The following is a 22,482-nucleotide window of genomic DNA, read 5'->3' on the forward strand; positions in this document are numbered from 1 at the left end:
GATGACATGTTATTTCACCCCAAACCAGAGCTGGATGGAACAAACCACGCACATTTTCAGAGTGGCCACGTAAGAACATCTCCAGTGGGATTTGATACAGGAATTGCCTCCATGTTGGTTTGTTCATACATGGACTGCATAGTATTTTATATTACCGTATTAACGTTCTGTGGAAGCTGACTGTGCGATGCATGCCAGCACATTTGTCTGCAATAATCCCTGTAGTCAGTCCTAGCAGAAGAACTGGTCATGGGAGCCTTTCCCACCACTGCTGCCGAACCTGTCTTTCTGGAGAATGCAGCCTGGATGCCTTCCTACTGACAGTGACTTGCAGCACAATTCTGTACTTTGATTTCAGTGGGCTTAGACTGGAGTCTGCTGCACAGCGCTGCATTGTTGACTTGGCAAAGGTCTCCCTTCTCCATAGTTGCTGCCTGTTCTAACTGCAAGTCTGCCTTGTGCCAAGAAAAGCTCCCCATGATACATGGTATACATGCAGACGTAGGGGAACTGTCTTCGCTGGCAGATCTTAAGGCTTGCCCTTATGTCCAGGCAGTCTGGGTACATCACACTGTGAGATAAATAAAGTGTTACACGGCTTTTGGTTGGGTTCAGTGTTTGCCACCTGTATCTGCAAGGTATCTGATCAGAAAGTTGAGGGACCACTGAGACAGGAGGAGGAGGAGGAACAAAAACTGGGTCCCAATTAACAGGTTGGAATTAAATGGGTCTGAAAAGGTTTGAGGTGTGCGCATGCACCTGCGCATAAACACAGACCTGGACTAAACATTTATGGAAGGTGAGTTTTGACTGGAGAAACAATACACAGGGAGTTAAAACCCACCTCGTTCCTAGTGGTACAGATATGGCTGTATTTTGATGCTAAAGTGCACACTGGGGCTCTGGTCATGGATCCTCAACATCATGTGTTGCTTGGCCCACAGTGTATCTGAAGAGGGAATTCAGTGCAGGGTTGGTAGATGTGGCTGGTAGTCTGGATCCTTTCCAGTCTGGTTACAGGCCTGGTTATGGGACTGAAACAGCCTTGGTCGCCCTGGTGGGTGACCTACACCAGAAGATGGACAGAGGGAGTGCAACTCTGTTGATTCTCCTGGACCTCTCAGTGGCTTTTGATACCATCAACCACGACATCCTTCTGGGCTGCCTTTTGGGGTTGGGACTGGGAGGCCCTATTTTGTGGTGGTCCCAGTCCTATCTGGAAGGCAGCTTTCAGAAATGGAACTGGGGGACTGTTGCTTGGTCCTTTGACCTTGGGCGTCCCACAAGGTCCCATGTTGTCCCTCATACTTGTTGGGTGAACCCTGGAGATGTGGGCTGGACTGTTGCCAGTATGTGTACAACACTCACCTCTGTCTCATGCTTCTAGCAGATCGCAGGGAAGCTGTTGAACCCCTGAATTAATGCCTGAGTGCAGTTGTGGGAGGGATGTTGGCTAATAAACTGAAGCTTAGTCATGACAAGATAGAAGTGGGCAGAGGACTGAGCTGGAGTTTGAGATGTCTCCTCCTCAGGATGGGGTTGCACTCCCTTTGAAGGAACAGCTCTCTAGCTGGAGGGGAGGGGTTGCTCCTGGACCCAGGCCTACTGGTAAGCTGGTGGCAGCTGTTGCCAGGAATACTTTTACCATCTTCTGCTTGTTAGCTAGCTGTGCTCTTTCCAAAGCAGAAAAGATTTGGCCGCTGTGGTACATGCCCCACTTACAGCTAGATTAGATTACTGCAATGTACTTTATGTGAGACTGCCCTTGAAAAGTGTTGAAAAAGTTGACTAGGGTTGTCGGCTTCCTGGTCAGGCCTGGAGTTCTCACAGAATTATGACCGATCGCCACACTATGGAGATCAGTTCCCCTGGAGAAAATGGGAGCTTCAGTGGGCAGAAAGTATGGCACCACACCGCTGCTGAGCTATCTTCCTTCCCCAAACTCTGCCCTCCTCAGGCTATGCCCCCAAATCTCTAGGAATTTCCCAGCCTGGAGTTGGCAACCCTAGAAAGTTCAGTTGCTATCTGATACAGAATTAAAGAGATATTGGAATATATCTTTAAAGTATTCAGGCTCATAGAGCTTCTTGCACTTGCTGGTCAACTAAAAACTGGATGTCGTACCACAAAGTCAGTAGTTCACTTGCTTTTTTGGATTTTTTTCCTTATAGGTAACTATAAAGTATAGGAGTCAGACTACCCTAATCCACAAGAAGGTAAGAGGCATTAAGGCAGATTGGGATAATAATCAGATCTACTAATTATTTTAATAATTATTTTTCTTTGCAGGTCCCCTAAACTCATTAGCGAATCCCAGTTCACCCCCATCGCTGTAGCCTGCATTATACAAACTTAGCATCTCATTCTACTGTAGTATGGCAAAACCTCATCATTTTTATGTCCAGCAACCATCCTCTGGAATCTCATGGCTACGCCTCACCATGTAGAAAGAATGGGACACGCATCTACCATTAATTAATTGGGGTTTGCACATTCATGATTCCCGAGACTCCCTGCCAGGGGCTTGGGTGGTAGAGAGAGAGTTGCCAGGAAGCATATCTGCTTCTGTGGCTATTAAGATCCATTCTCTGGGGTAGAAACTGCACAGGCAGATGGCTGAGATGTGCATGTAGACGTAGTCTTGACGATCCAACAGCATCGCCCCAGAACTTTGTGCTACTGGACACAATCAATGATCTAGAATGTAAACTGTATGTAACAATGGATTTCGAATGCACGGGGGAAAATAAGATGTAAAAATCTCGATGCCGGCATCACCTAACGCTTATTCCTTCCGCAGTAGCCATTAGATCCCCAAGGCATTACGCGGGAAGGGGGTGGGTGGGCCAGAGGGCTAAAAAGAAGACAAAACCACAAATGCGTCGTGCCTGGAAGGGAAAACACTACAAGCCCCAGCAGGCGTCTCGCTTCTTGGAAGCGGACCAGTTCCTCCTGGACCCGGAACGGTTGGAGGGAAGGGGGTGCGCTTGGAAGAATTGCCGGAGGGGCGCAACAAAGCGCCTGCAGAAGAGCCTCAATCTGGCTATTTTGCAGATGTTGGTTAGTGAAAGGGAGTGGGGGGGCGTGCCTCTGTGCCAAATGCGTTTGGACAGGGCGAGTGGCTGCCTGTTTCCTTTGAGTGCATTTTTTCCCCATTCCCGGGGAACGCACTCAGGCATCTGACGAAGAGAACTTGATTCTCGAAAGCTTATGCTACAATAAAATTGGTTAGTCTTAAAGGTGCTACTGGACTCTTTTTGATTTTGCACTTGGAGTGACTCTTTTGTTTGCCTTTAGAACCGGCGTGGAGAAAAGGCGGCGGCTTCTTCGAATGAATGAGGGGAGGGAATGTGCGCGTGCGGGGAAAGGTGGAGGGAGATGCGCCGAAAAGGACGGGGGGGGGGAAGGGCGTTTGTTTAGGATTACAGTGTAATTTACACAATCCAGCAAAGGTCAAAGCCCCCCGAATGAAAGAATAATAAATAATAACTGGGATTATATATGCTTTTCTAAACAGATTAGTGCCCCCTTCAGAGCTGTGAACAAAGTCAGTGTTATTATCCCCACAATACAGCTGGGGAGTTGGGGCTGAGAGGAGTGGTTTACCCAACGACCCCTGCTGAGTTCGTGGCAGTAGAGGGATTGAAATCAGCAGAGTGCTGAAAGTTAGCTTTCCCTTTGCAAGGTGGAGCCTGCAGTTAAGAAAGCAAAACTCCTGGTGGGTGCGTAAAATGCCTGTATCCAGCTTCTTTCAGGTCAGCAATCTGCAGTTCACGCAGAGCTACACACCCTCAACCAAAAGAGCCACATCCCTGCAATAAGACACGCACTTCAGAGAGGCTGGCAGCATACCCATTCCTCTGGTGACAGCAGTTTCAAGCTGCCAGCCACAAGTCCCACCAGGCAAGGCCCTTGCCCACTTTTATGACCATGAGGCAGGTGCCATATTGGGACCCATGAGGTAGGTGCCACAAGAAGCATGTCAGATAATCTTACGTGGCTTCTGAACCACTGAGTATCACTGTTTAGGAGAAAATGAGCATAAAAACACAAGAAGCGCCCTGCTGGTTCAGACCAGTGGTCCATCTAGCCCAGCATCCAGTCTCACACAGTGGCCAACCAGTTACCCTGATGTCACCTCCTGGCACTGGGATTCAGAGATTTACTGCCTCCGAATGTAGAGCTTTTCTTTGTCACCATAGTTTGTAGCACTACTGGTAGATCAGTCCTCTATGAATCTGTCTAATCCCTTTTTAAAGCTGCCTGCTTGGTAGTTGCACAAACGGAACCAACAGCAATGAACTTTAAGGGACGGAAAGCTCACAAATGTGCAAAAAACTGTTCTAATTAAACAACACTGCCAACAAAAACTATTCATTAACATCCCTAAGGGGTAGAACAATATATAAAACTTATAAATCAAACCTTAACCTGCACTGAAATGCCATCCAAAGCTGGTTTACTCAAGAATAGTGCCGCTTACTGCTCAGAAGGTGTTCTTAGGATTGCATTGTGAGTTGTCTACACGCAAAATTCAAAATATTCCCAATATTAGACAGAGAGCTGCAAACTAGGGTTGAAAAACCCTAGGGCTTGAAAAAATTGGGGGAGAAAAGGCCCTCAGGAAAAAAAAATAGATTTCTTTGCATCTCTATATGTAATGTCATGGTAAAGAGCAAGGCTGCTGCTGTTGATGAAAACGATCTCTTTTCTCTTACCTGGGAAGTCATACAGTGTGTTTGGTGAATGGTGTTCATAGGAGACAGTTGGAAAATAAATATAGAGTTTTTGTTCTTTCAGAGGCCGGTGCCTTTTGAAGATGTGGCTGTGTATTTCTCAAAGTCGCAATGGGGTCTTCTGGACTCAGATCAGAGAGCGTTGTACAAGGATGTCATGGTGGAAAATTATGGGCATGTCGCCTCATTGGGTAAGAATCTTATCTCTTCACTGGTCAAAGATTTTAACAAACCTATGCCTTCCAGGGTATATACCCCACTCCATATTTTAGGATTAGTTGTTTTGGATTTCTCCTCCACTTTATTTGAAGAGTCCAGAGTGCTGTGGAGAAATGACAGCTGAAAAACAAAAAGATTAATAGCCAGTATCAGAGGATATCCTGATCGGGTTGAACCTGGTAAAATTCTTCTGACTCATCAGCACTGGTTGCGGTGATATGAGAAAACTGCTCCTTGCTTCAGTCTCTGAGGCAGTTATTTGTGCAATTTTATCAGCAAAAACCTTTGCAAAGGTGTCACGGCCAATTGTCTGTTCTTGAGCCAGTAAAGGTTCAGATTTAGGAGGTAGAATACCTTAAATAATTGGTATAATCATGAACCAGCTGATGCCACGATTGCAGAGAAATAATGTTTCTTTGCCACTATCACTGCCACTTCTTCTTATAATAGGCTGTATCAGATTTAGTGCCGTTTTTCCAACAGTGTCTTTCTACACATCTTCCAGCCCTCTTTAGGTCACCCAGCCCTATGATAAAACATGAGGCTGACTTCTGTCCCAAGAATGGGAGAGGTCCACGAGAAGCAATCTTGTGAATGGCTTCAATGAGCTTCACGCTCCAAGTTACCACTGCAGCCTCCACAGAGCACGTTTGGAATTCTAAAACCCCCCAGAACGTTTTGGAATCCAGGAGAGATCCATGAGCCTTTGTGGGCAGACCATTTTAACGGGTCCCCCCTTTCTGTGATGTGTTTGGGCCATATTCACCCTTGCCTTCAGTAGCTATGATCAGACTATGGTTCAGGCCAAATTTCCAATTCCAAAAGAAAGCCTTGTCTCAAAGGCTCAGTACAAAAGATTTAAGTTCAAGATGTGGCCTCTTTCAGAGCGATTGCCTCGTGAGGAAGGTAATGTAAATAAATAAATATTTTTTAAAAATTATTCTGGCAACATATTCTTCAGATGTTTCACTAAGAATTTATTGGTTGAATAATTTATTGGATGAATAATTTATTGGATGATTCATTTCTTCTGAGGTGATACTACTTTTGCTAGGTTTGCCAGTTTTCAGTTGGTAGCTGGAGATCTGACATTACAACTGATTTTCAGGCCAAAGAGATCAGTTCCCCTAAAGAAAATGGCTGCTTTAGAGGGTGGACTCTGTAGCATTCTACCCCACTGAGGGCCCTTGCCTCTGCAGATCCCACCTTCTCCAGGCTCCACCATCCAAAGCTCCAGGAATTTCCCAACCTGGAGCTAGCAATCCTAACTTTTATTCATTCCCACGATCTCTTTCTTCCACAAAAAGCAGACTGAACTTTATGCCTTAGTCTTCAGAGTTGCTGAAATAAAAACTTTCACTTGAAACTGTTACATGCTGACTCAGTTCTGAGGGGAAAGACCATTCAACTGTCTCTTCCGTCTGCCAGTTTGAACATTTCACACTCTTTTCAACATAAATCCATGTACAAGGCTGCCTAATTAGAGGGCCCTAGGTGAATGCTTTAATGCTAGCTCTCCTGCTGGAGAAAGGAATTTGAAAGGCACACCTTTTGTGCTGTACCTGAAAAAGGTGGGGATGGAGCCATAGTCAAAGCCAGTCCACAGTTGATAATTCACTAATGGTGGTGTTGCTTTGGTCTTCCCCATAGCTAATTCACTGGCTCAGTTCTGTTTACATGAAGCTGATGTGTACTGAGTCTTGGTTGAGCAAGAATCATATATTCTTATGTGCAGTGGTTCTCCAGGGATTTAGGTAGAGGTCCTTCATATAATATCATTTGTCCTTGATCCTTTTGCTTGGAGATGCTGGGGATTGAGCTTGGGGCCTTGTGCATGCAAAGCAGATGCTATACCACTGGGCCGTATTGCTCTTCCAACCTCTGCCTCCTCAGTCTCCTCTTGGATGAGATAAGTAACCTGTGTGTATGTGACCTGATTTGGAAACTTTCTGCTGAAACATTTCAGTATGCCAATCTTGATTAGGGCATGTTTAGGAAATTATATATGTTAATTGCTTTCATTCTTGTCCTAAGAGCTCATTGTCACAAAGTTTAAAATGTTGTGTCTATGCATGTATTCTAGTTGCTTTTCGTCCCATGAGCATTCGTCTGCTTGAGGGTTGATCTGGGACATAATAAAAGAACTTTAATTAATTTTAGGGTCCTAACTTTTTTTCTTCAGCCTTGGGCACATAAGATGCATCAGAGTTTTGGAGAAGGAACAAGAGGCAGCTAAAAGCAGCTTTATCATCTCAATGTGGACAGAGAAAATTAGAGAATTACAGTATAGCTGGAAGCAATCTGGGGGATTGTGGGGGGGGGGGTCCATACTTGTCAATCTAAGGTAGGATCACCAATTTTGCTGACTGCTATAAGAATCTATTTGCTTGTAGATTTGTCAATAAAACAAATATTACAAAGACCGTAGAAGACTCCCATTCTTGTCCTGAGGAAATAAAACCTTGTTGTACTTCTCAACTCATCTCTTGGAGAATTTGGACATGAATAATAATAAACAGGGCTTTTTTCTCGGAAAAGAGTGGGTTGCCCTCAGAGAAAATGGTCACATGACTGGTGGCCGCGCCCCCGATCTCCAGACAGAGGGGAGTTTAGATTGCCCTCTGCACCGCCGAGCGGCGCGGAGGGCAAGCTAAACTCCCCTCTGTCTGGAGATCAGGGGGCGGGGCCACCAGCCATGTGTCCATTTTCAAGAGGTTCCGGAACTCCGTTCCACTGCGTTCCTGCTGAAAAAAAGCCCTGATAATAAAAATGTTGAGGTGAATTTATTGATTAATTTAGCTATCCATGCACTCTGTATGCACTCCCTTGACAGATGTATTGCTCCAGATGTGTATGTTCTTTGGGTTGTTTTGGCAATTGGACCCATTGCACAGTGTAAAAGCAGTGTAATGTAAAAACCCCTTTCTGGATATTTGGTGAGAATATAGGATATTTTCTTTCTTGTGCCATTTAGGGAGTTTGACCCAGTTATTCCTAACATGCTCTGTTCTTTCTTGACAAGGATGCATCGTCTCTAAGCCTGACCTAATTTGCAAGCTGGAGCATGGAGAAGAGCCATGGGTACCAGAATCTCAAGACTTAGACAGCACAGAGATCTCTTGTGCAGGTAAGAGTGTAGGATAAGCAAGTTGTTAAAAGCCATTCTGGGGAGTGTCTGGGCCTTCGAATCAGTAATTGTTGCTAAATTAATTGACCTTTTATTTTCTACAGGGTTGCTTTACTAAGAGCCAAACTACAAGTGACGCCTGACACAGGTTGGTCACTGGTCAGCTTCCCTCAAGTTTTGATGGGAAATGTAGGCAGCTTGGCGGAATGTTGGACAAGTGATAGTTGAAAAGTCGGACAGCAGATAGTTGGACAGCAGTTGGAGAGCCAAGCTGCAAGACCAGGACGCCTACATTTCCCATCAAAACTTGAGGGAAGCTGACAAGTGTCCAACCTGTGTCAGGCATCACTTGTAGTTTGGCTCTAAGAGAAGATGTCAGCAACCATGCTGGGGAAGATACACATTTTAAAATACATAAAAAATAATGTATGAACTCAGCCACAACATCTCTTTACCTTTTCTCATTGCTGCAACTGTTCCAGAAAATAATGAAACAGGGTGCAGATGAAGAAACAGGAAAAGAGTGAATGTGTATGGCTGAGTCCCTAGAACTGGTCACCTTGCTTTTAAAGCCTCCTTCTGGTGCTAGAACAGACTAATCTCGGATGGTTCTTGTGACAGCAAAATGCAAGCCACTTTAGGTCCCCATTGGGGAGATGGGCGGGGTATAAACGAAGTAAATAAATGATTGTTTTCCTGCCCCCGGCTTTGGACGCGGGGCCCTTCATTAAAGTCCATCTATCAGGCCTCCTCTTTCTGGGGTGAGCAGCAAGTCATCTTCTTTATCTTCAGCTTTTCTTTCTTAAATTGGTTGTCCACTTTCCCCTTTCTGAATTCCCTGATTTGTTTCAGAAGGAGGCCAGAGCCCAGACTGCAAGGTGACTCTAATTCTGCAGCATATCTTTCTGTGGTGCATATAAAAGTATGGAAAAGCATGGAAAAGCAATTTTTTTTAAAAAAAAGGCTTGCACATTTGTTATTGTTCTGCCACTTTCAATCCTTTTGAATTCTTAGTTTTAAAAAATTCCCAAAGGACTTAGTGATTTCTTCATTACCTCTGATTTCTTCTGTGGTTGATTGTGTTTTCCCCTTTGCAGCCAAACATGGTTCCCAAAACAGTTTACAGTAATAACAGCCCCTTACGTATACCGGCTTAGATTCAGCAAGATGTGAGCAGAAAGGAAAATGTACTTAGTACGCTCAGTTCTGTTTGCACAAGCAGTAGTGTGATGGCAGTAGCAACACATAATTTTTGACGAAATAACAATATGCCTATGGAGTATGGGAATGTTCAGGACATGTTTAATATGCCAATATGCATATGGTACACTAGAATGTTCAACAGGCGATTCACATTTCATTGCTTTTGAAATTGTATCAGAAGAAATACCATGTGCTGTTTTCAGAGCACATGGAAAAGACAGTGGGGATACAATAGTTTTTACTTAGTACAAGCAAACAGTGAGGAGTAATTTTAAGCAGTTCTGCTTGTGCAAGGATTGTTACACGTGTGGAAATCTTCCATGGGATGCATCTCATCCCCTGCAGTATCCTAAAAGGTATTTGGGGAGTTGGTTCTCAGTTAGTTCTTTGCCCAGTTACCACATTCTCCTTGCTGCCTTTTGTGTCTTTCATGGTACTAGGAAGCGTACCAAGTGATTAGTTCATCAGGGCCGGGAGGGAGGGTGAGGGTGAGAGAAGAGAACGTGTGATGTCATGTAGATGAGATCATATGGACAGAGCAGAAGCAGATGACAGCTCCCATTGGAAGTAATCCTTTTAATGATCCTTTCAGCTCTGCATTGTATAAAATTTCCATAAGAGACTCAGTTCAGATGGCTGTTGTAGCTAAAATGTTTCCTTGATTGCTGGATTTTATGACAGCAGGATGTGAGTCCAGTGGCACCTTAAGAGACCAACAAGACTGCCATGTTATAAGCTTTTGAGAGTCAGAGCTCCCTTCTTGAGACACCAAAGATTTGACTCTCAAAAGATTGTATCCTGAAAATCTTGTTGGTCTCTAAGGTGCCACTGGACTCAAATCCTGTTGTTCTAATGTAGACCAACACAGTTGCTTACCTGGATTTTATGAGACTGTTTATGTACGCAGGTTTGAATTACCTGAAGTACAAAATTCATGGTTGGTGCTCAAAAAATGAAGTATGTACTTTTAGTCCCATTCCTCCACATATGCAACAAATGGTATAATCCTGTTGTTCTTCTTTCCTTGACACAGGTGTTTTTGTTGGGGACTTTGCATGAACACTGGTGCAGTTTGATAATCTTAGATTCTGGACTGAATTGTCTTATAGTAATATATACTTCAGCTGCAAAGCTACAGCCTACTTTTGCCTCCCATCTCCAGACAGTGAGCCAGGACCTAAGCCTGGCTATGGTGTTGCCATTGGGAATAAATCCTATTTCTGTTTGCTTTTTTGTTTTTTTCTGCAGGTGATTGGAGGAAAAGTAATTCATACCTGGAGTCCGGGCAATGTTTTACTAACAGACTGGAAGCACACCAGCAAATTCACACTGTAGAGAACCTGTATGAGTGCCTTGAATATGGAAAATATTTTTGTCAGCAGCTACCATTTCTGAAACACAAGGGGGTCCACAGCCGAGAGAAACCTTTCACATGTGTAGAATGTGGGAAATGTTTTGCCCACCATTCAGTTCTGGTGACCCACCAGAGGGTGCACACAGGAGAGAAGCCCTTTAAATGCTTGGAGTGTGGGAAATGTTTTACTCGTCAGTCTGTCCTGGTGACGCACCAGAGAGTTCATAGAGGAGAGAAACCTTACGAATGCCTAGTGTGTGGGAAATGTTTTACTGATCCTTCAGCCTTTTTGAAACACAAGCGAGTCCATACGGGAGAGAAGCCTTATACATGTTTAAAATGTGGGAAGTGTTTTTCTCAACAATCTAGTCTTATAAGCCACCAGAGACTTCACATGGGAGAGAAGTTGTACAAATGCCTGGATTGTGGGAAATGTTTTTCCCAACAGTCAACCCTTGTTAGCCATCAAAGACTCCACACAGGAGAAAAACCCTATCGGTGTGCAGATTGTGGGAAGTGTTTTGTTCAACGCTCAGGCCTTGTGAGCCATCAGAGGCTCCATACAGGAGAGAAACCTCATAAATGTATGCAGTGTGGGAAGTGTTTTGCTCAACGCTCAGTCCTTATGAGGCACCATATAGTCCACACAGGAGAGAAGCCCTATAAATGCCCTGACTGTGGGAAATGTTTTACTCAACATGCAAGCCTTGTGAAACACCAGAGAGTCCATAAGGGAAAGAAACCCTACAAATGCCTCAAGTGTGGGAAATGTTTTGCTGACAACTCAGGGCTTGGAACCCACCAGAGAGTCCACACAGGAGAAAAGCCCTATAAATGCCTGGAGTGTGGGAAATGTTTTACCTGCCAGTCATACCTTATGACACATGAAAGAGCCCACACAGGAGAAAAGCCTTATAAATGCCCAGAATGTGAGAAATGTTTCCCTCACCAATCATACCTTAAGACCCATCAGAAACTCCACACTCAGGAAAAATCCTACAAATGCCTGGAGTGTGGGAAATGTTTTGCTGACAGCTCTGGTCTTGTGAAACACAAGAGAGTCCACACAGGAGAGAAGCCATATAAATGTCTAGAGTGTGGGAAATGTTTTATTGACAACTCAGGCCTCGTGAAACATAAGAGAACACACACTGGGGAGAAGCCCTACAAGTGTTTGGATTGTGGAAAATGTTTCACTCGCCTCTCATATCTTGTGACGCACCAGAGAGTTCGCAGAGGAGAGAAACCCTATAATTGCCTGGAATGTGGAAAATGTTTTCCTCATCAGTCATACCTCAAGATTCACCAGAGGCTCCACAACCAAGAGAAACCCTACACTTGTGTGGAGTGTGGAAAGTGTTTTCCTTACCAGTCATACCTTGTGGCCCACCAGAAAGTTCACACAGGAGAGACACCCTACAAATGCTTGGAGTGTGGCAAATGTTTTGCGTACAAATCAGGCCTTGTGAAACACAGGAGAGCCCACACAGGAGAGAGACCCTATTGATGCCCAGAGTGTGGGAAATGTTTTCCTCAACATTCAAACCTCATCATGCACTTGAGGGTCCACACAGGAGAGAAGCCGTATAAATGCCTTGATTGTGGAAAGTGTTTTTCTCAACAGTCAACTCTTGTGAGCCATCAGAGACTCCACACAGGGGAGAAGTCCTATGGATGCAGCGAGTGTGGAAAATACTTTGCTCAACCCTCATACCTTCTGATCCATCAGAGAGTCCACACAGGAGAGAGACCCTACAAATGTGTGGAATGTGGCAAATGTTTTACCCGCCGTTCATACCTTCTGAACCACCAGAAAATTCATGTGGGGAGGAAATTCTGTGAATATTCAGAGAATGGACAATTTTTTCCTCAAGAAAAACACCTTGTGGGCCTTGAGAGGGTTCACGCACTGGAGGGAACCTGTAACTATGAAGAACACATGCAGGTAAGAAACCTTTGTGGGGCGTGATTTTATGCATCCTTCCTCAGAAGTCCCAGTGTGCTCAATAGAGTTTGCCCACTCTTAAGTGTTTACTTAAAGTATTAATACTTCAGTGTAATCCACAGGAATTTTATTTGCTAGGTTGTAAAAATCTAGGCAGCTGGTCACTACTGGCGGTTTTAAAATTGACCTTGGTGTCAGGATTTCGTGGCTGGAGGAAAGGTAGTAAGGAGGGATCCTCTTGCAGTGGACTGCCATGAAATAAAAAGATTTTTTTTCTCAGTTCCCCCCTAACCTGGATACCTATGATCTGAACATGAAGGAAAAGGGGGAAAAAATGTGTGGGAAGTATTCAGCCAAGCTGCTACTACCTCGAAATCTACATACTCTTCAAGTCTGTATTCGTCACTCCCTGGCTGGAGGAATCATTAAGACCACCCAGGGTCTGCTAGTGTAGGAATTCAGAACAGAAAGGGAAAAGCTGCTTTCAAAGGTAACCCAGATTTTTCAGGTTTCTTCCCTGTGAAACTCTTTGTGTTTCAGTATCACACTTCTTTGATGCCCCCCTACCCTTCCACAGGCACCTAGCACAAAAGTCTCCTCTAAGTTGTCCGTTTTGAGAATGATTCCTTTTTCACCACAAGCCCCATTTCCTATGTGCTTTGGCACACACTGGATTCTGGTTAGTGGGCAAGGTCCTGTTTAATTTTGCACTGTACTTTAATGAAAAGCTGTGTGAGTTTCTCTCTGGGCCCTGCACAAACTGAGAGGCAAAACTTCACCATTCCTGCCTAAGTCCTCTGCAAACCAAAAGATTTGGAAGAGTGGAAGAGTCAGTGGTCAGAAATTAAAGGAGGCTATGAAGCTTATTCAAAAGCTATAGACTCCGATGCTGATGCTCTCGTCATCCTTGAAGCTGCCCTTGAACTTTAATCCCAGTTTGGGGGGAAACTGAAAGTGGAGAGTGTGTGTGTGTGAGAACATTTACATCGAAATAAAAACCGCTGTGGTTGAGAGAGTGTTGCTTAAATTCTGAAAAGGTTCCTGGGCCCTACGCAAGCTGCCTCTAGAAGCTATGTCCTGTGGGAACAGGTGGATGAGAACAAACTGTAGTTAGTTGTGAGAGACATACATTCTGCACATGCACACAGACCTTTCCCCCTTTCCTTTGTAATTTCTGGGCACAGATTAAACCCTGGTTAATACTGAGGGTCTCTGCATATGACATGGAGGGGCCATGTAGGAATAGGACTTGATTTGCACTTTTTTAATAATATTGTGGAGCAGGGATATACTGCTACATTTTCAAAATTTGGATTGTATTTTATATTTGGTCACCTCTTGTGGGGAGTGTCTTAAGTTGTTTTCCGTTTTTTTTGGTAGGGGGGGGTAAAAGTTTTATACAAGGTAAAATATAAAGCTTCAGCTAATATCCGAGCTCTTTATAACTTGCAGTTTAGCGGTATGAACTCATGAAGAAACTCTGAAGTATACAAAAGAAAAAAAAACAAGGATTGTTGGGCTGTTACAGCAAGGAGAATGGTTAATCACCTTGTGTAGAATTTCAGTGAATTATATTTCAAATTGTGAATTGTTTTGCACTGGAAAAACATTTTCTGTTTGCTTTTTGTTCTAGCATCTCATTTGAAGGAAATGCTCCACAGACCATTATATGGAAGTTTTGCATACATTTGGAAAAGCCACTCTGGAAAGGAATGTGTGCAAACTCTTAGCGTGCAGAAAAAAAGACTTTACTTGAAAGGGCCCTGCTTCATAATACAAGAATACATAGGTAAGGTAAAGGTAGAGTCCCCTGTGCAAGCACTGAGTCATTACTGACCCATGGCAGGGGCATCGTGTGATGTTTTCTTGGCAGACTTTTTACGGGGTAGTTCGCCATTGCCTTCCCCAGTCAACACAAGAATACGTAGATGAGATTAATTTTATGAAAGCTGTGAGCACAACAGACCACTCATTAAGAGAAATTTATTGACAAAAAGCTGTCTATGTGATTGTTTTCCAATTGTGTCCCAGGTTACTGCGCTGGTGTGTTTGATCCTTAGAGAGAGCCTTTATCCATCTGTGGACACTTTCCCCTCACTTAAGTATATTTGGATGCCCTCTTGTAATCCTTTTATATGTCACTAGAGGTCACTCCAGTGCTTTATGGTGAAGCATTTGTTTGCAATTGCCAGCATTCCTCTCTTACATTTGTATACTCTGGGGTGCGCATGCAAACACATTTACCTACAACAAACGCGCTTGTAAATCTGTCAGGGCAGGTGGCTGTGATAGCCTCTGCCACCCACTGCTCCTACTACTGTCTGCCAGGTTTCCTGAAGAGGCTGCATAGAAATTTTCTAAATAAATAAAATAACTAGAAGGCAGCATTGATATCCTTGTATAGTGCAAAATGGAACATGAAGGGTCTGATTAGAATTGCCAGCCGTTCAGAAGGCAAATCAAGAATGACCAATGTGGTGTGGTTAAGAGCAGTAGGACTCTAATCTGGAGAGCCGGGTTTGATTCCCCACTTATCTGCATGAAGCCAGCTGGGTGACCTTGGGTCAGTCACAGCTTCTTGGAGCTCTCTCAGCCCCACCCACCTTATTGTGAGGTTAATAAATAACACACTTTGTAAACCGCTTTGAGTGGGCATTAAGTTGTCCTGAAGGGCAGTATATAAATCAAATGTTGTTATTTAAAATACTGTTTGTAATATGGCAAGGGGGTTGTGGTCCAAAGGAAACCTAAAGTAGTGCTGTGAATCCTGTCTCTGTCCTCTGTTAGTGTGTGTTGCATTCTGGGTTCACTTTGTACGTTCTTACATTTTTTCCTTTTATGTCATTTTATTCAATGCCACTGTTTGTTTTATTATTTTGGTACTTCACGTATCTTGCATTTGCTGTGGCTCAATAAACCTTTTAATTACCTGAAATGTTTTTCCTGTTTCAGTTTACCCTCAGGCTTTGGAAACTGCACCCCTAGAAATTGAGATAGGTCCTTCTTTGTAACCCCTTGCTGTTAGCACTTTGTTCATGTGAACACCGAAATGGAATAGCCAGGTAAATGCATGGAAATCTGGTCTCTCCCCATATACAGTAATGTCCCCATGCCAAGGAAAGAAAAAGAACATTAGAGGCAGCATTTCTCTTGAGCATTTCTCCCAAGGTTACCCCTTCCTCATTCCCTGCGATATCTTCCTGCTTCTTGCTTGCCGCTCTTTGTAAGCCTAGGGCTTGTGAAAGGCTTCCTGGGTAGAAGATTACAGGTTCAGCTGAGTATCTGACTGTGCCTTTCGCCTTCTGAGGTTTGACTCTTGCCCTCTCCTTTGAAGGCAAACAGAGGAAGGCCCTTGAAGTGAGTGGAGCTTAAGAAAGGACTTGCCATGGAAAGGAGCTGAAAGGGCAATTAAGGAGGAATTTGCAGATGAAACTCAGGGGGTCAAAGAATGGAATGACCATGAGTGTGGTGGCAGCACCTGTTTAATTAGATATATGCGTTGTATTGGGCTTGTGGCAGTGAAGCCTCTGACAACTGAACAGATATGATGGTACAGAAAGATCATGAAGATTTCTTCAGTTCAAAAGACAAAGTGTCTGTGAGAGCAGGGAAAGCTGCTAGTTTTTCTGGGACTAAAATCTCATAGAGATCCTGGGAAAGATGTTGAGAAATAGGAATCTGAGGGAAATGTAGGCATTGATTTGAGGGAATGGCCAGTGGAGAAAGGGCACTGAGGTAATTTCACATATATAGATTTGACTTAACCAGCCAGTTTGGGGGCTGTAAGCTTCTAGTTTGCCTTGTATGTTTGTGGGTGTTAGGCAGAGGATTTCCAGAGGGATACTCTGTCCCTTCCATTGTTTCTACCTCAGTTTGCCTCCTCTCCCAATATGCTTGTACTAGATCATTCCTAAACCCAGGTAATACTTCATTAAACAATGTATTCTAAGTATGAGGACATATTTGTACCAAGAAGCATTTCAAATATGAGGTACAATTGTTTTATAAATCCTTTTTTGTATTTCCAAAATAAAACACTAAATATGTTCATGCTGTGATGTCTTTTATTAATACTGAGATAACTGGTATACACGTGATTCTGAGTATGTTAGAGAATAAAAACAGTTAAGGCCAGCACTAAAAGTCACAGGTGAGGGAACGCGAGAATGAGAATGTGTTATAGTGGTTAGAGCAGGGATACCCAGTGTGGTGCCTGAGAGAGCTATGGCGTGTGCCAACACCTTATCTGGTGCCTGCCACGTGTTTGTAGAAAGTGGGTGGGGCCAGGTGCGGCTTTAGTTCTACAAGATTTTTATTTGGCCATCGGGAATTTGATTAGCTGTGCAGATTAAAAGACTTCCTGTTAAACAGAGTTTCCACCTGAAATGCTGAAGAACTACAGTAATTATTATGAATAGCTTCGCTCTCTCACATTTTGTTGTTGCTGCCGCTGTCTGTGGGAGTGGTTTTTTTGTTGGCTCCACTTAAACTGCTACAGGAAACAATACCGGGAATATACAGTCAAAATTTTTGGATTTTTATAACAAACGGGATTATGCTTGCATATTATACCATTCCCGTTTCGTATACACAACTTCTTCCTGGGCACAGTTATTGGATGTACACCTTCCTAATGGTCTTCAATTAGAACAGCTCACCACATGATATTTTCATTACTGGCATGAACCACCATTTCAGTGCAACGGACATGGTATAATATGCAAGCATAATCCCGTCGGCACATCAATATTTTCATTTGATTTGGATTGTGGTCACCCTCCTCTGTGGGACTGTCTGCCTACATTCCTAAGAAGGCTCTACTGCAGCTCTCACCCAGACGTTTCTTTATGAACATTACAAAAACACGGACAAACAACTGTTACCTTGTATAATTGTTACCTTGTATTTATTATAGATTGTATTTATTATAGATTGTATTTATTGTTGACACTTTGCACTTTTGCACATTTTGCACCAATATATTATTATAAAAATCCAAAAATTTTGACTGTATATTCCCGGTATTGTTTCCTGTAGCTTTTGACTATCCGGGGTTTCCCTGCTTTGTTTCAGTCCACTTAAACTGCAGCAGTCTGTTTGTCATTGAACCCACCAATCTGCGTCAGAATTCCAAAAAGGTTGGGGACCCTGAGTTAAATTGTTGGATGAAGGCCGGGGAGGTGAAAACTCAAATCCCTACTCAGTCAAAAAGCTTGCTGTGACTTTTGGCTAGTCACTCTTGGCTGTTTCATGGTGAATCCCCCCCCACACACACACAGACAGAAACTAGTTTGCTGAATGAACCCCAATTTTGTGGCAACTTGGTTAGCTTCCGGACTCAGTTCAAATTGCTGGGTCTTACCTTGTAAGCATTCACAGCTTAGGACTCGCATACAACCCATACAAACCCAATCACTGCCAACGTGGACCAATTCCGTGTACAAACCCCATGTGAGCCGAGGAGCAGGGTCTTTATCATATAGTTCTGGAAAGGCCTTCCTTTGAGGCTTGAAACCTGTTCTTTGGCTGATTGAAGAGAATGGAGAATTTTCAGAAGATTGATGAGCATCTTGTGGCTTTATATCGCTGCTTGTTTTTATTCTACTGTATTTATTATCATTTTTTAAAAATTGGTACAATCTACCTTACAGTTTGGAAGGATGTGATTGAGAAAGTTATTGGCCCCTCAGGGGGCAGTGGCACATTCACTGCTCCCTGCCATCAAAAAACGCGGAGACCAATTGCAGTCAAAGGGTCACCTTTAATGGCTAGTCACAGGATACATACATACACCTTTGCAATACATAGAATAGTCTTTTGTCACGTCCACTCGAACTACTAGAGTTGCCAGAGCTCTTGCTTCCAAACTCAGGCCTGTCTTTGGGCTCTCTTTCCTCTCCTGGAATGCTCTCCAGTCTCTGCTTCCACATCCTCCCACTCTTCCATCCTTCCTCTCTCTCACTACTTCAGCCTCGTTGCCTGTTCTATGACCCCCCCCCCCCAACCTTTCAGTTTTTCAGCCTCCCCTCCCAGGCTCTCACACTCATGGCACATCAGGGCCCTCACTGCTGTATCCTCCATGGAGCAGAGCTGAGCTGGCCCCACCCTAGACCTGAGTGAGGGCCCGAAGCCATTGTGGGGATGTTCATGTCCGCAGGTGCAGCACACCTGTGCCCCCATGAAGTAGCTGCTGGGCAGGGCTGTTTCAGCTGGATGCCTCCCTCCTTCTGTAGTTCCCACCAATCCTAGGTAAGCCAGCAAGGCTCTTTGGATATTAATGAAGAAGGTGTAAATAGAACAAAACAGCTTGGAATGGCAATTTAATATTACTGCAAAAAAATAGTATGAAGTATAAAAGACACTTGAGAACAATAAAAACCCTTTCAATACTATACTTTTATTAGCCCATATTACCCAACCAAAATGTATCCAGAACAAACACTGGGGCATAAATTATGTGGCACTTTCATGGTCCAAAACTGTTTTCTGTAAACAGATTTGACACAAGACAGTAAACTGAATGGAATGAGAACCAGAACATGGATTCTCTGGGGCATCACCCCCATCTAGCCCTATATGATATGTGAATTTGGTTACTAACTATGGATTGGGAAATTCCTGGAGATTTGGGTGTGGAGCCTGGGGGAAGTTGGGTTTGGGGAGGGGAGGGCAGGGTATATTCAACAGGGTATAATGCCAGAATCCACCCTCCAAAGCACCCATTTTCTCCAAAGGAACTGACTGTTGTAGCCTGGAGATCAGTTACAATTGAGAGATCTTAAGGCTCCGCCTGGAGGTTGGCAACCCCAGCAGCTCTTTACAAATAAATTTTCTTGACAATAATTTAGTAATAATTGAATTGCACTCCCTGCCATCAACTTTTTCTGGCCTGTAAACGTTTTCATAGGTAGGGGTTCCTTGGTATTTGCAAATTAGGGGTTCCTCCATGGAAAAAAGGTTGGGTAATGTAATGAAATATAAAGAGTATCCTTTCCTTGTTTCCAGAGTATTGTCCTTCTGTGCCGGCGACATACCCTGTTTTCTACACGCACACACGCAAATCTGTAAAATGTCTGTTCCAATGCACTGTGGCTGGAAAGGGGTTAATAAAAGTATAATACTGCAATTTTTTCTTTTATAAAATATAGTTCTCAACTTATTTATTTATTGTGTTGTTTATCGCATGCCTTTCTTACTGAGACTCAAGGCAGGTGAGACACAGCATGAGTCAGTACAGTTAAATTTCCAGACATGTCAATAAACAGCGTAATAGGGTATATACATGTAAATTTGCAACGATTTAAACGCAGCAGCAATCCAACAGGACCGGCCGCTTCTTTAGTGATCTGCCGTTCCGGGCTGCTCCGTTCCGGCTTTTACACCGGTCCCTGTTTCTCTGGCAAGGAAAGCTTGGATGCATCCGTCTTCTTTGGAGCAGCGCGGCTTGCTGCGCTCTTCCTATGCTGGAGACTGTTGACTTGAGAACAAAGTTTGCAAGCAGCCCCCGAAGGAGGACGGTGAGTGGCAGCGGCGGGCCCGGGGGGGGGGGGTCACGGAAGCCAGTCGTTGATACGGCGCCTTCCCCTCCTATTGTGCTCGTTAAAATATTCAGGCCTGGGAGGGAGGGCGACTGCCTGAAGCCCTCCAGCCCCTTTGGTTCGAGCGGGTGTTCAGCGCAGCTCCCTCTCTGGCAAGGTTGCGTAGGGGATGCATAAGAACGAACGATAAAAATGACCCTTTGGAAACAATGGGAACTCCTCGAAGGCGGACCGGGTAGCCTGCCAGGCCAATGGACTTGAATGGCATTGAAGTCCTGCAGAGGTGCCAAGAAAACGAGGAATGGATCGCAAAAAACGCACACACTCCCTGGGACTAGAATGAGGCTGTAATCCTCTTCCCTGGGGGCCAGCCTTCTGGGGGTCTTCCACTCCGGTTGCTGGCCCTGAGTTCAGTGCTTTTGAGAAGTGGGTCCCCCCCCTTCCCTGCTTCTCCCCAGCACCGTGGTGCATTCGTGCTCCTCTGGTGGTTTCCACAGCTTTTCTCCAAGGTTTTGGGAACAATCACAGTAAAGTCTCCATGGCTGTCGCATGGGTGTGAAAATTTGCATTTTCTAGCCCCCCTCAAGTAAGCCAAGTACGGCTAACCTCTCCCTTACAGAGATATAAGGTAAAAGGCATCTCTTAAAGGAAGGGGCTAGAGACTTTTTTTAAAAGGAACGCTGGGATTTCAGAGAACCTGCTGCACCTATCACTACAATGGTATAGTGATACAACAATATTTTTGATGGTTGTTGTGGGTTTTCCGGGCTGTATTGCCGTGGTCTTGGCATTGTAGTTCCTGATGTTTCGCCAGCAGCTGTGGCTGGCATCTTCAGAGGTGTAGCACCAAAAGACAGAGATCTCTCAGTGTCACAGTGTGGAAAAGGTGTTGGCAGGTCATTTATATCTACTCAGGAGGGGTGGGGTTGAGCTGAGTCATCCTGTAAGAGTTTCCCAGGGTGTGGAATGCTAATGGAGGGAGGCTTCACTGTATCCTGAGGAGTTTCTTTTGCATATGGATTGGTGCTTAATGACCTGCCAACACCTTTTCCACACTGTGACACTGAGAGATCTCTGTCTTTTGGTGCTATACCTCTGAAGATGCCAGCCACAGCTGCTGGCGAAACGTCAGGAACTACAATGCCAAGACCACGGCAATACAGCCCGGAAAACCCACAACAACCATCGTTCTCCGGCCGTGAAAGCCTTTGACAGTACAACAATTTTTTAAAAAAAAATTGCAGAAGTTCTGATAGGCCAGGGAACTGGGGCTGTGATGCTGCTGCAAAATCCTGTCCCTGTGTGGAAGGCAGCGACACCCATTTGGGGATTGTTCTCTGAATCCTCTAGGTCTGGAATGACAATCCCTGGCAGCAGAATGCCAGTCTCGGGCAAGGAAAGGGGTGATCCTTCCTTGTTTGTGTTTTGCTTTTATACAGGTCTTCCCTTGAAGAAACTATGGGGGCTGCCAGGAGGATAAAGGGAGAAAATAGGGAAAATGAGATGCCTCTTCTAGTCCTTGGGGGTCCTCCACTTTCAAAATACTAATTACCACCTTCCTACTGTTATAGTCACAACTCAGTAACCAGGCAAATCAAAACAGTCTCCTAGCTCTCTATTCAAGGATTCAGAACGAATGGGACCCTCACAGGCTTGTGGGCCTCTAACTTCTAAGGGAGGACAAAGTGGGGATAGGCCTTGGAAGGCCTCAAGCCACAGCAAGATCTCCACAAGGCAGGCTGACCCTCCAAAGGGCCTCAGCTGGCTTTCCTCCTTTTCTAAATTTCCCTTGGTCATGGGCAGTACCATAGTGTCATCCTTACAGGTGGGGAGAGAGATGTGGACTTTATTTTCCCTGCATTGATTGTTTATTTTGGCACCCAGGGATAGAGATGTAAAATTTCTGGACCTTTTGAGGTCACTGAAGAAAGAAATCGTAATACTGTAGATTACCTTACATAATTTTTGTACTTCGCTTTTTGAGTAAAACCTTGTCATTCATTTCACTAATTCGAAATGGGGAGAAAATCAGACGTTTTTCCCAGTGTTGCCCAAAATTTCTTGATTTTTCCATTGGAAAAACTGAGAATGTCTTCAGACTTCATCATGCTATACATTTTTGAGTGTGATGGTTCAGGAAGGTCCTTGGATAGAGAGTAGGAACTGTGGTCTAGTAATTGTTCCATTCTGTTTTAATAGTCTTTTATATTTTGATATCTTACTTTGTTAAAAATATTAGAGTTTATTTTAATAAACAATAAACATTAAACTCTTAATGAGAAGTCTCTGTGTGTCATGGTGGGGAGAGTAAAAGCTAGGAGAATCCATATAAATCATTTGTACTATAATTGACAGGCTCT

At 44.1% G+C, this 22,482-nt stretch overlaps 1 protein-coding gene across 1 annotated transcript in view; it reads left to right on the forward strand.

The window, feature by feature from the left end:
• The window catches only part of LOC129329185 (zinc finger protein 850-like), a 37,030-nt gene that overhangs the window by 8,916 nt on the left and 5,632 nt on the right, over positions 1–22,482 (forward strand). Inside the window, exons 5-6 of the mRNA XM_054978636.1 lie at positions 10,756–11,811; positions 14,379–14,384. Of these exons, the coding sequence (XP_054834611.1) occupies positions 10,756–11,811; positions 14,379–14,384 (1,062 nt within the window). The remainder of the gene's footprint in view (positions 1–10,755; positions 11,812–14,378; positions 14,385–22,482) is intronic.

This window comes from Eublepharis macularius, chromosome 4, assembly GCF_028583425.1.
Source record: "Eublepharis macularius isolate TG4126 chromosome 4, MPM_Emac_v1.0, whole genome shotgun sequence".
Classification (NCBI taxonomy): domain Eukaryota; kingdom Metazoa; phylum Chordata; class Lepidosauria; order Squamata; family Eublepharidae; genus Eublepharis; species Eublepharis macularius.